The 14,399-nt window shown below is 37.9% G+C and overlaps 1 protein-coding gene across 1 annotated transcript in view; it reads left to right on the top strand.

Annotated features, from left to right (window-relative positions):
- LOC131033809 (serine/threonine-protein kinase BLUS1) overlaps positions 1-2,860 on the top strand; it is a 191,948-nt gene extending 189,088 nt beyond the window's left edge. The window contains exons 20-22 of the mRNA XM_057965094.2: positions 1,900-1,961; positions 2,053-2,104; positions 2,246-2,860. Coding sequence (XP_057821077.2) covers positions 1,900-1,961; positions 2,053-2,104; positions 2,246-2,326 — 195 coding nt within the window. The 3' untranslated portion in view covers positions 2,327-2,860. The remainder of the gene's footprint in view (positions 1-1,899; positions 1,962-2,052; positions 2,105-2,245) is intronic.
- Positions 2,861-14,399: the final 11,539 nt, after the last annotated feature.

Below are 14,399 nucleotides of genomic sequence, written 5' to 3'. Positions count from 1 at the left end.
AAATGCTTGGAAATGGTCACAAAATCATGAATTGTCACAGGATGCTGGTGTGTCATGCGGACATCCATGTGTAATGCTCCTGTCCAGACAATTTGGACCAAACAAAGGCTTAGAAATTAGAGAAAAAAAAAAGGACAAGGAAAAATACAATCAAAAGGTGCTAACACTTTGGCATCAAAATAATGCCAGCTAACATGCTAGAGTGGGCACAAGATACAACATGAAATTGCAAGAGTATGCAATTTTTGACATTACAATACTCAATTTACAAGAGTATCCTTAGGTTTGCTGCCACCTCTCCCACTTGCAGATGCCATTTTGTTTTCAGAAAAATGGAAATAAACCCTAGCAAAAGGGGAAAAATAGAATAAATTAAAACAAAACCTTATAAAGTACTACAAACTAAGTCAAAATAAAAAATAAAATAGTAAACTGATTCCTAGCACTAGAAATTAGAATGAAGGCATCAAGAAAAACAAAACTGAAAAAAAGTATTACATGTCAAATGCAGCTAAATCAGAGTTGATAAACTCAGCAGTCTTATCCAATACTACTTCCAAAATGCTTGCAAACAGGTGCAATGATCTGATGCTAGTTCTTGTAAAAGCAAATTTGAAAAACCGTGCAAAATGAGGTGTTTTTGGGAGTGGACAACTTTATGCAGCACTGGCTGAGTTTTTCTGCTGATTTTGGTTTTTGGCCAATAACTTGCGTGCAAGTTTTTATGTAAGTTGCCAGCCCTAATTGATACATGAATACTCACAAGTTGAGTGAGTGTTTCAACTATGATATGACTGCTTCAGCATCCTCATGTTCTTCACATCTTCACATACACCTTGTATGGAAGAGTATGGCAGATTGTGGAGGGATATTCATAGTCATTCCCCCTCACAAGTGGAAATATCAACATACAGCTTGGCATCATAACCTTCACACAGACAGCCTGCCCGCCCATTAATGGTAATCAACAAATCTCACATTAGGTATTTTTGACAATAGCATACAAGTCCAATACGTCCTTGCTATTGCACTCTGGATGGCATAATACAAAGCTGTAGGATATATAATCAATTCATGTATTGAGTTTAGATTTACATTAATACAATATAATTAAATTGTAGATATTATCTTCTCTATTAGTATTGTGCATTTTATTACAATATTTTGCTCTCCATTCATCAACGATTCATCAATTACAATTATGCTTACTGTTTCCCTTAGGCATGTCTAATTTCGGGCATTTTAACGTGTTGTCCAAGTTTATCCTTGGACCCTAGACTACCTCGTTATGATCAGAAGTTTGAAAGCTTTTGTTGATTGCAAAACAATTTTTTGTCTAGTAATGGGCTGATTTGATTTTAACTCTGATATTTAGGTTTTATGGTGGGATTTGATATCAGTTTTCTTTATGTTTTTCAGTTCAATTCCAATGTGGATTAACCTTAACATTTTTGAGTGTTTATACTCATAAAATAGAAGGCTTGCTTGGTACATCTGGTTCAGTATACATTTATCCATGCATAATGTTAGGCAATTGCAGCATTCTTCAGTATCTTTCCATTTATTTTCTACATCTGCCAGTCATGATGTTGGCGTATCCTAGTTTGAGTCCATTAAACAAGTTCATGAATTAATTTTCTTTGCACATATCCTCTATTATAGGTTTTTGTTTTTATATTATTTTTCATTTTGTGTAACTCATTCTTTATAGCTTTAATCCTCTGCAGACATTTCCAATGTAGTTTCTATTTGGCTAACCTATACGAGATTTTGAAGACTTGCAACATGTTGAAAATCATAATTAACCTACATTCAAAACTTCTTATTTCTGAAGATTTCTATTCGTCCGATACACAGCATGCAAAAGACCATGTTTTAAGCTGCTAATATTTGAAACAGGGGGGAACATCTTCAGATCGAGAGCATGAACTTCTACAGCAGATAGCTGAGTTGGAACACAGGTAGATCAAGAAATGCCAAGATGCAGAGAAAATTTTAAATGTTAATGTTTAAGATCTTGACAAATATGAACATGTTTATTGTTTTTTTCAGGGTTGTGAATCTCAGTGATGAGTTGAAAAGATTGAAGATCAGAAATATTAAGGTTGAATTTCTCTTGGATGCACATCACAGCGTTAGCAAATAGTTGTTTTAAAGCTCACTTGAACTATTCTTTCATTAATGCAGTTTAGTGAATTTCATCTTGTATGCATACAACAAATTTTCAATGAGTTCTGTTTTGCAGCTTGAGCAGCAATTGAGTGCTGCATTAAGGAAGAGAAAGGATGGAAGGAAAGGAGAGGAGACTTCTCATGACCTGTTTTAAATAAGTTAGATATACTTTCCCTCTCCGTTGGCCATTTGTTGTTGGGGCTTCAATCCTAAGGATATGAAGTAAGATTTTGAAACCCTACTTCAGACAGGTATAGCTAGTTGTTCATGTTTTGTAGTCAATTGATGAATATGTTTATAATTACGTAAGAGTGAGTGGGTGTGGTTATAATTTATTGTATCAAGCCCTTCTGTCCTATTTGATCACTCATGAGCATTGGTGTAATCTGTGTATGTGTGCACGCACATTTATGCTTGTCCATGTAATTTAGTTGATGCATTGAAATTATAGAGCAGAGAAGGTGATCACAAGTTTGTAAAGAGATAATTTTTGAGAATGTCTCCTCAAAATTGGCATGATTTGCCTCCAATTTGAATGTGTATATGCGATTTAGTTTCTCCTCCGCCAAAAACTTTGGAAAGAATTAAGTGGCTCCCTCTCGGATGAAGTTGTATATTGTTTATTTTCAGTCCTCATTTCAATTTAGAATAAAAAATATAAATCCAGGTTAGCTCCAAGCCACTCCCATCCAGCTATTAATGTTTTATTGCAAAGTATGGTGATTAGTTAGTTTTTGTAATTATTAATTGGTTTATATGGAGTTGGGTTAAGCATTTCAGGCCTACCAAGTCTACTTAATATCTTCTTTTCTTCATGGGAAATCAATCTACTGTCAGGCTTTTGTTTAAATGTGATGCACTATGCTTTCAATTTTGTTACTTACTGGAACTCAAAATTCCCCATTGCTGAACAAGTCTAAAATATTTGATGCAAGAGCACTATTTGCATATCAATTTAATCTTACGAGTTCAGGTATTTTTAAGGACCTTTGATGGCAACATCATGTTGGAGAACACTTTGCTATATTTTGAAAAAAATGATATGTTTTTATCATCTCATGATGAACAATCTTGGGGACACCTTGCCGAAGACTTGAAACTTGTGAACACCATAACTTGGTCACATGGACTTGTAGTTGACTATTATTATTTATATTTTGCCTAATTTATTCAGAGAAATGCTAAGGTGTCAAGAACATTCCTATAGATTTTGGCTTTTTCTCTTTCATATCATGTTGGAGTCAAACTTGGCCTGACACTATTGTCCTATAAATTTGTCATATACTCCTAGAATTGAACATCACTTTTTCTTTATTTCTCATAGTTAGGGGAATGTAATGGTGCCATTAGAGGTGGATGGTTTTAGTCCCATAATGGTAAGACCATGTTTAATGATGTGTGGTTTCATAATAGGAACGCTTGTGGTTTCATGAGAGTGACACTCTGTGGAAGCCAATGTTGTGGTTTCTAGATGGCTACAACCAAAGATAAAAGACTTGCTAAAATTCACTTAGAATTGGTGAATCTTGAAGCGGGAAGGATGAAATAAGTCCCAAAGACATGGAACCCAAGTACTTGGCAAGTTTGGTCAAACTCGTTGAATTTGATTGTTGGCGGGATAGAGGGTTGTGAGACACCACAAATATCATTGGGTCATTTCTAGACCTATATATCCAATTAATACCCTTTTGGAAATGAATTGTAGATGGATTAATGTATCGAATTGGAAAAAGACGGCATATATGTTTAAAAGGTTGTACAAGCATAAATATTCATATGTAGAAAATGATATCAATCAAGAAAAAGTTAAATGTTTGAGTAGAATTAGAGCATGCAGGTGGGTACTACTGAAAAGAAGCAAAGAATATGATTATATGGTGATAGACTACAATGGAAACTTGTCACAAAAACAAAGAGGGTTGCTACTAAGCAAGAACCATGGAAAGAAGCTAATGATAAATGATACAAACGGTTACAAAGTCTTTCCTTGAGGACAAGACAATGTTTTAGGCCTAGGGAGAATGTTGGCAGGATATAGGGTTGTGAGGCACCACAAATGTCATTTGAGTCATTTCTAGACTCATATATCCATTACATACCCCTTAAATAGCCTTAAAATACATAGATAATATGCCTAAATAATATAAAAGCGTAAAATATTATAAAATTAAGAACAAATTTGTGGGAATAAGATGAGTAAGAGTTCTAGATGTGATGGAAAAGCATTAAGAGACTATATAAAGAGGGAAAAGTGAGGTAAGTGTGTGGAATAGAGGAAACGTGTGGAATAACATGAAGTAAATATATTTGAGAATAAGAAAATGTGATATATATATATTTATATTGATAAAGCGTGATTAATGAATTATAATATGTGTATGTATGTATGCAATATATTATCTGAGTTATTCTTTTTTATTGACGCACACCAAGGTTTACTGCATATAATAGAATATTAAATTGTAAACTTTAGTAAAGGTTTTTCTATCAAAATTCATGAACTATGGTATAAAGACCTAGTCAATTTTAGTTAGCTTAAAAAAAATCATAAACCAAACACTCATAAAATAACTTCTAATACACACAAAACACATTTATTTCATTTGCAAGTACAAGGAAGAGAGAAAATTAGCATTTGAGTTAAAATAATAAGCCACTATGCACAAGAAAACACATCTTCAACTTTGCTTCAACTTAATTGGGCTACTCCAAATCAATAGTGTGCTCTTCCAAGGCTCCTTTAGATGCACTAAGCGGTACAACAAAGTTGTCCTTTAGGTGCACTAAGAGGTACAACAAAGCTATTCAACTTGTATTCAAGTTGTCTACTAGTTTTTACTTTAATTTTCAAATTTTAATTTTTTACCTTTTTTTTTCCATTTTAAATTCATGGAACAAGCCATAGTTGTTTTTACTCTGTCAAATAAACCTTGGTTGTTTTGAAAAAAAATATCTATTTTTTAAAAATCTTACTTATTCTAAAAAGTTTGAATGGTAATTTGTTTAATTACTTTTGTTTTAGATATTAAAACAACAAAAACTAGGTGTTGGCCCAAGATATAAAGCCCGGCAACAAAAACCAAAACACTAGCAACAACATATTAATCGTTGAATACTCGTAATTATAAGTGCTAACAGCTAGAAAGTTAACAGTATAGCCATTTGAGAGCTTCGGAATAACAATCATAAAAACACGATCAAACTTACAATAATTACAAAAAGTATTAAAGGTCCCAACCAAAAAAGGCAAAAAGCAGAGAGAATAAAACAGGGGCGTAGCCCTAACGATTCTTGTTCATTTTGCAACAAGCTTGTTGAAAGACATTTGTCTGTTCCTCAGTCGGGTACTTATAAAGTTCCCTGTGACTTTCCTTATCTTCGTCTGTATGACCTGCCAAATTCTGTTGCAACAGACAGAGCGTGGTGGCAACTGTGCATTACTTTGAGCCTGAATCTTGAGACAGAGACCATTTTTCTTTCAATGTTGTTCATCCTCTCCTTAGTCTAAGCGAGTTCAGCTTCCAACTCCAAACATTTAGAATAGGTCCCTCCCAGAGCTTTGTGACAGCTCCCTTCCGGAGATTTGATCGCATCATCCTGCTCATCAAGCATTCTTGGACAATTTCTTCAATATCCTTGTCCTCATCCACTTCAAAGCTCGTATTGTCAATTATTCTTTTCCTGCCCTTTGGACGTTGCTTCAAGGTGAGCCTGTTGGAGCGTCGTGGGGTGCTGGTATCATCCACCAAGTCTTCCTTTGAATCCACTTCTTGCAAAACAACTTTGACTTTCTTGGTTTTGGAAAGCTCCAAGTTAGCAAGAGAGGGGTTTTTCTTTCTTTTAGCCACGAAATCAGAGGCTTTGTTGGTCAGGGGTGGAGGTTGACTTTGTTGTTAGCAGAGGTAAGGTCTCTTAATCCCTTTCTTCTGGTTAGGCCTCGATAGTTCCATAACATTTAAAGAAGGTGCAGGTGAAATAGCAGCACCCTGGACAGTGATAGGGTGAGGTGGGCAGAGAGCAAGGTGGAAGTGATAAAAACGAAAAATGAGGCCTTGGTGAATATGAATGGGCTTTTTACCTTGAGATGTGGCATTATCGACCACTTCCAAAACAACATTTTCAAGGGAGTGAAGGGGGAAAAAAGGGAAAGAAATCCTAGAATTATTGTGGAAATGGTTAAGCAGAGGGAAATGATACCAGTAGAAAACTTTAAACCTTCCCTCTAGAGTGAAGTATTTCATTATCATCAAACATATCGTATCCCATGAGTCCGATAGCTCCTTGTTGAAGCCGCCATGAAGCTTGACTGGGTTCTCATCATCCCTGAAGAACTTGTTGAGCCTCTTAGTATCTGTAATCCTACTAGATTTCTTCCATTTTCTCCCTGTCGTTGAAAGCCCAGTTGCCTTAGCGATGAAATCCTGATTAATTTTGAAATAAAAGGAACTGGATTAAAAGGATTCCATCATGCTCGTTCATTGATTTGATGAACTGGGCAATCCCCCCCTCCTTACAGATGTGCCAAATTGCTTCCTTGGACATGAAATCTTCGTGGCAATCCCCCCCTCTTTACAGACGTGCCAAATTGCTTGCTTGTTCTCACTCTATCATCCCCCATACCGATGCCTTCAATAGCAATTAACTTCACAATGTTAGGAAAATTATTGCATGCACTATTCATATGGGAAAGAATTTTACCTTTAACAGGGTTTGTAAAAGATGCATGGTTGGCGAGGCCATATTGACTATGTAAGTCATTTAATATCTCGTCGCTTATAGCCACACTCCACACGTGTCATAAGGTTACTCCCTTTTTTAAAATGAGGGCGGTTAACTGGGTGCGATCAAGCCAAATCTTATCACCGTTGGAATGGCCAATTAACTTTTTACCAGTGCCCCTGTGGTGATGCCATCCTATTTTTAACTTGAGCTCATGAATAGAAGGGTTATCGTGATTCGTAGGGCCTAGAAACTTCTTGTTGTGGTTTATTGTCACGTCAGTCTCCCATCTGTCCTCTATTAAATTTAGTCGTAAATTTTGAATTCTTTGCCACCTCATCCATTCTTGGTCTTTTATCTGCTTGCCTAGTCAACGGATTTAAAAAATTTACTGCCTTCTTCAAACTCAGATATCGAGTTGACACCCAAGAGCTCACATTGTCAGTGTGAAGGCCGAGAAGCAGGAGATAGAGAGAGAGCAAGAGACAACGGTTGTCTGGCTGCATCATACTTGGGAAGCAATGTTACTCTCCTCTAGTAGGAGTGTTCGCATTCGCTTAGGAAGGGATTCTTGGTTCCTCCAAACTCTAATACCATCTAGATGGAGGCCAAGAGCCATCGTAGAGTCAACACATCTATTCCCCTCTTTATAAATATGAGTGACAGTAACATTGTTCAAGCTAAGGAGAAGCTTGCTAATATCATTTATGATATCCGTCAATTTCCAACCCACTTTAGATAATCCCTTGGTAGCATCTATGACCAGTTTAGAATTGTCGTCAATGGCCAAGGAATGAATATTCAAGGGGAGGGTGATTTTGATCCCCCAATAAAGGGTCATGCATTATGCATGATTGTTTGTGCAACCATTAAGGTTTCTTGAGAAGGCTGCAATTAGTTGCCCTTCAACATCTCTAATCAGACCTCCTCTAGCAGCCATTTCCTGCTTCACTGCCCCATCGAAGTTTAGCTTGCACCAATTATGAGCAGGGGGGGACTATTTGGTATTCTTTATGGCCAAAAAATTGGAGTTGTCAATGATGGTGACATCTTTAGATAAGCCCCAAGTGATAGCCATTCTCTCATCATACTTAGTTGGGGGTTGACTGGACATTTACTGGTGATGATTGAAAGGTTCTCAAGAAGAGATTTGCACATGGTGTGGAAGACAACATCAACAAAGTTCTCAGAATCCTCGAAAATTCGGTTGTTTCTCTCCTTCCATAGACTCCAGCAGAGATGTAGGGGTATTTGTTTCCAGAGTTGTTGAATTAATAGGTTGAAGGAGGGGCATCTCCATTCATCAATGAAATGTTGAAGTGCTCCATTTCGAACCCATGAGAATTCAAGCATCTCAAGGACTCTAGACCACTACTGGACAACAAACTTTGTAATAGGCTAGCCTATTGGTTACAAATTTTCTTTGACAAACTTGTTGAAATTCCATCAAATAGATAGACAATTGATTTTAAAGGATTGAGTTTTTTTTTTCCTTTCTTGGATTAAACTAAGGTTTACTTGCTACCTGGTGCGTTTTTGGTTTTTTACATTGATGCATATAGAACAACAAACAAACTACACACACACACACATGACCACATGTCTAAAATTCATCTACAACACTGGTGTAAGTATTAAATGCTACAACCCAATACAAGAACTATATGAACCTGGATTCAACAACACTAAGAAGAGCTCACTATCCAGTCGTTGTGAAGAGTGAATGTGTAGATTGCTACCTCACTGGTTTCTTCTTACAGAACCTATGTTTATTCTTCCCCTCCTACGTCACAGCTAGAGTGGGTTTTATGGTACCTGTTGGGCGTACTCTTCTTCTTAATATCTCTGCGACTTCTATCAAACCACGAACTATCGGCAATATGTCTCAGGGGTTGCGCACTAGTTGTCTGGACTGAAAACATGGTGTGTGCTTAAGTTGAGACAATCCTTTATTTTGTGAGTCGTCTTGAAGAACCTGTGCCCCACTTAACAAAAACGTGGTTGGGAGGAACTTTTCCAAAGATTGTGAACTGCATTTGAACCACACAAACACCCTTTCCAACTCATATTTTTAGTGATAAGCCTCTGCACTATTTATTAGAACTCTTGTCACTATGAACTTCAATTCTTTCTCCAGCAAGCAAACTTAATTAGTTTGAACTGCCCCTTCAATATCCTTCTTTCCCTTTATTGTAATCTTTAGCCACTGTTAAATCCTTGTGAATCTACCTAACTGGGCTTCAACCCTATAAATCACCATTATATTCAATCTCTACCACATATTTTTAAGATTTCCTAGGCTTGGTGTTGCATAGGTGTAGGAAATGTTGCCAATGAGGGATTTCGTTCCCAAAAGCCAAAATATCCAGAATTGAATTCCAGAAAACACAAATTCCAAGAATACTAATTTCCAAGATTTCCCAAATCTTCATTAAATGCCCTATTATGACTTCAGTTGGGCACACTTCCCAAAACACCTCAAATGTGGGATAAAAGAAAGTTACAATAAAATATTATTATCCCTTATGTCTCCAAAAAAGAAGGGGAACTTTAAATTTTTTTCGATTAACAATAGTCCTAGCATTAAATAAATGACTAAAGTTAAATATTTAAATTTAACTTTAAGAACTTTTGATTTTTTGCCCAAATAATTAGTGGCTCATTAAATTTTCAATCCAAGTGAAGAATTAAATGCACCAAAATATTGTCAACCAAAATTGCTCCAAAATTTACCAATCACTAAGCCCAAACTAACTTACTATAAATAGTAAGTTTCTAGAAAGCCTGTCAAAACACCTCTGATTGGCTTGCAATTGAAATTGTCTAAGCCAAATCCATCAACGATCCTTGTAAGGTCCTGGTTAGCCCTCGAGACCATGGCAAAAAGGGCTAACAACAAATCGCTAAATGACTGCTAAAAAGGGGACATTAGAGTCTGCCCCCCTTGAAATTGATTGTCCTCAAGCAATCTTAACTCTGGATGCTACAAAACATGCTCGCCCTCCCAAATAGCATCCTCTACCGACAGGTTCTTCCATTTCACCAAATACTCCCTGATAACCGGTCTCCATAAAGTATGCTCCCTAGTATCAAGAATGGCCTCAGGAACCAATATAAGTTTACCCTCGTCATCCAAAGGAGGTAACTCTGTTGAAGGTACCACATTATGACCCAACGCCTTTTTGAGGTGAGATTCGTGAAACACATTATGCACCTTACTGTCTGCTGACAATTCAAGCTTATAAGCCACCTCTCCAACTCTTCTGATAACTTTGAAAGGCCCATAACAGCATGGCTTCAATTTCTATGCACCACTCCTTTTGAGAGTGGATTGTCAGTTTGGCTGCAACATAAGGTAAACCATGTCACCGACCTCAAAAAATCGCTCGAATTTGTGCTGGTCTGCATACTGTTTTTGTTGATTCTGAGCTTTTTGTATATTCTTTTTCAAGGACCTCATTATATCCCGACTCTCCTATAAGAGATCCTTAGCCTTAAGCACCCGACTATCACCAAACAACAAATCCAAAAATCTCGGAGCCTCGTAGCCATAGAGGGCCATAAAAGGTGATATTTGGATAGACTTATGATAAGTGGTGTTATAAAAGTACTCACCTAAATGCAACCACTTCACCCATGCCTTTTGTTGCCCTGCAATATAATTATGGAGGTATCCTTCCACCCACTTATTTACAATCTCCAACTGCCCATCTGTATGCGGGTTATAGCTAGTGCTCGGTGTAAGCTCTGTTCCACACAACTTGAAGAGCTCCTGCCAAAAATTACTCATGAACCTGTTGTCCCTGTCACTAACATTGCTTTGTGGCAATCCGTGCAACCTAAATACCTCTTTGAAAAACATCTTTGCTATATGTACCGCTATATAGGTGGATGAAATAGAAAAGAAATGAGCAAACTTTGTCAACCGATCCACCACAACATATATGTAATCCCCGCCTTGGACCTTAGGTAGGCCCATAATAAATTCCATCGACACATTGTCACACTTCCTCTCGGGAATAGGTAGGGGTTGCAATAATCAACCTGGGAAAGAGTGCTCATGCTTATTCTACTGACACACTGGGCACTCCCTCACATACTGTAAAACTTTTGACTTGAGCCCTTTCCAAGTAAAGTGCTCTCTCGCCTACCTGTAAATTTTAAAATACCTTAGATGGCCTTCTAACAGTGAGTCATGGAAAACTCTCAAGATCTTTTGCTTCATAGCAGATCCTGACACTAATAAGATCCTCTCCTTGTAAATGATCAAGTCATTTACCACTATGTACCTGTCATCCTGGATAGTGCCATCAATAATCCCAGTAGCCCACTTATCCTTTGCATACTCTGCAGAAATCAACCCCTCCCCAGCCATCCTCTAACACTCCCAAAGCACACAAGTGAGGTCTCCTGGATAAAGCATCAGTAACTATGTTTTTCTTGTCATTGACAAAAACTATGTCAAAATCATAAGCCTGCAGTTTTTTGACCCACTTCTGCTGCCTATCATTTAGATCCTTCTGTCGAATGAAATGTCTCAAACTCTTATGATTTGTCTTGACTGTAAACTTGTTGCCAACCAAGTACTGCCTGAATTCAGCCAAGGCCTGCATTATCGCTAACATTTTTTGTCATAAATATTGTAACTCCTCTCAATACCCCTCAACTTCCTGCTCTCAAATGCAATGGGGTGCTTGTCCTGCATCAAAACCGCACCTATGCCTTCACTTGAAGCATCACAATGTAACTCAAAAGGTCTGTTGAAATCAAGAGTAGCCAAAACTAGACAAGTGCTCATCAACTCCTTAAACGTGTCAAAACACTGCTGAGCTCTGTTTGACCACCCAAAAACATCCTTCCGAGTCAAATTTGTAAAAGGAGCAGCAAACTGAGAAAAATCCCTCATAAAGTGGCGGTAGAATCCACACAAACCAAAGAATCCCTTCAACTAAGAAATATTCTCTAGTGGCGGCCAATCCATAATAGCCCTCGTCTTCTTTGGATACACACGAACACCCTCCACACTGATGATGTGCCCCAAATACAACAACTGTCATCCCAAAAGTACATTTAGACATTTTTTGCGTACAGGGATTCACGCTCTAGTATGCTCAACACAATATCTATGTGTTTCAAATGCTCCTCCCAAGTCTTACTGTAAATCGTTATGTCATCAAAAAATATCAGCACGAATCTCCTCAACTGATCTCTAAATATCTTGTTCATACAGGACTAGAAGGTAGCTGCTACATTAGTCAAGCCAAATGGCATGACTAAGAACTCGAAGTGTCCATAATGACACCTGAAAGCTGCCTTCTCCACATCATCCTCCCTGACCCAAATCTAATGGTAGCCGGATCTCAAGTCTATCTTGGAGAAGTAACAAGTTTCATGCAACTCATCTATGAGTTCATTAATACGGGGAATCGGATATCTGTTTTTAATTGTTTTCTTGTTCAACTCCCTGTAGTCAATACACATCCTGAAAGTTTTGTCCTTCTTTTTAACCAACACAACTGAAGAAGCAAACAAACTCTTACTAGGCCTGATGTGCCCCATCTCGAGAAGCTCTCTAATAGCCTTCTCGATCTCATTCTTATACCTTTTCGGATGCCTGTAGAGTGTAGTAATAACAGGTTTAGCCCCCTCCTCTAATTCTATAACATGCTCAATTCCCCTGTCAGGAGGTCTACCTGGAGGCATATCACCAAACACTTTGGAGTGTTTGGTCAACAATGACTAAACTTGTGGAGGATACTCCTACTTTTGATGTCATGTCACCTCTGGCATCACTAAAATCTCAGCAGCCCACTGCACCTGGTCATGATGGATCAACCGCTTGATCTGCCTAAGTGACACCACTATAAGTCTACCGTCTGATAATCCATGAAGTACCACTTTCCTGCCCTAATGCTCAAATCTCATTTCCACCTCCAAATTAAATATAAACTCTACATCAACCAATTCAACTACATAGAAATTATCAGCCAATTCATAATCACCAATCCTCATATGCAAATTAGTAATTTTCTGTGTACATGGGATTTTGTGCCCACTAGCCACCATAACTTTGAATCCTCATCCTCCTATGTCTGCAATCCTCGTTTCACCAAGACCTGAGCATCAATGAAATTATGTGTAGTGCTAGTGTCAATCAATGATATCACTTGTTGCCCCTGTATCACACCACACACCTTAAAGGTAATTAATTTTTGGGTACCTAGCAATCGTGCTAAGACCTTGTCATCACTACTATCCCCCCTAGCTGTTGATTTACCATAGCTGTCCCCAGAAGTAGATGAATGTTTTAAACTCTCAAAGGTTGTCTCCTCAGCTGAAAAGTACTCAATCTGCTTGAGCTTAGCCTTAAGAGGATATTTATGAGAAGGGTCCCATGGCTCCCTATCGTGAAAACACAATTTCTTCCTCCTAACTTCATTCAACTGGTCACTATCCAATTTCTTGGTACCCTCACGTGGCTAATGCACATCCTTTTGGAATGTTTTCTTATCTTTATCCTTCTTGAAATGAGAGTCCTTAGACTAGAATTTACTCTTGTAGGATGATGGTGCCAAGTCCTTAGCCTTTTTAATGGCCTGTTGTAATGTCAAAGGATCATGTCCCTTGACCCAACCATGTAATGGATCTAAAAGACCATCCATGAATAAAACAAGCAGCCTCCTCTTTGAGATATCAGTCACTAACACTGCAATCCTATGGAATTCTGCAATATATGCATCTACTGATCCCTACTGTCTAAGTTGTGCTAACTCCTTGAAATGGAACTCAGGATCTGTGGTGTCAAATTTCTCAATCAATTGTTCTGTGAACTCAACATAGGAAGTAATCTATCCATGTCCCATAGTCAACATATCGTGGTGCCACCACTCATGTGCAACTCCATCAAGGCTTATAGCAGCATATTTAATAGCTTCTTCTTCAAGCATAGTATTCAGCTATAGGTATCCACCTTCTAGACCCAAGCTTATGTTGTAGTTTTTTCATAAGCATCAAAATAAGGTAGAGACAACTTCCCTACTTTCTTCCTTAACTCATAGTTTTGACTCATGTCTCATGCATGAGGCATGTGTCTCATCCTCACGTCAATGTAGTCCCGTAGAGTTATAGCTGCTTGAAAATCATGTCCTCCACTCTCCCACTCTCTCTGAAACTGATCCTATAAACCTACGATCTGTGGCTCAACAGCTGACTGAACTGGAACTCTAGGTGGAAAAGTGGGTATACGAGGTCTAGAACTCGTTGTCCTGAAGGGTTGTGTTGCATGACCAAAATTATCTGCCATATGTCCTCCTCCATTTCCATTGTGTCCACCATTGTTGCCTCCATTTTGTCCATTATTACCCCCTTGTTGGTTATTATTACCCCCTTGTTGGTTGTTTCTAGCATTACCACCACCTAAGTTATTCACATTAAGTCCCATCTGATGAGCTATCATCTATGTCAACAAGTCCAACCATTGATTTTGCCCGTTGTGCCCTTTGTTCTGC

Source organism: Cryptomeria japonica, chromosome 3 (assembly GCF_030272615.1).
Source record: "Cryptomeria japonica chromosome 3, Sugi_1.0, whole genome shotgun sequence".
Taxonomy (NCBI): Eukaryota; Viridiplantae; Streptophyta; class Pinopsida; order Cupressales; family Cupressaceae; genus Cryptomeria; species Cryptomeria japonica.
The sequence above is the reverse complement of the archived record's forward strand: the minus strand, read 5'-3'. Positions and strand labels throughout refer to the sequence as shown.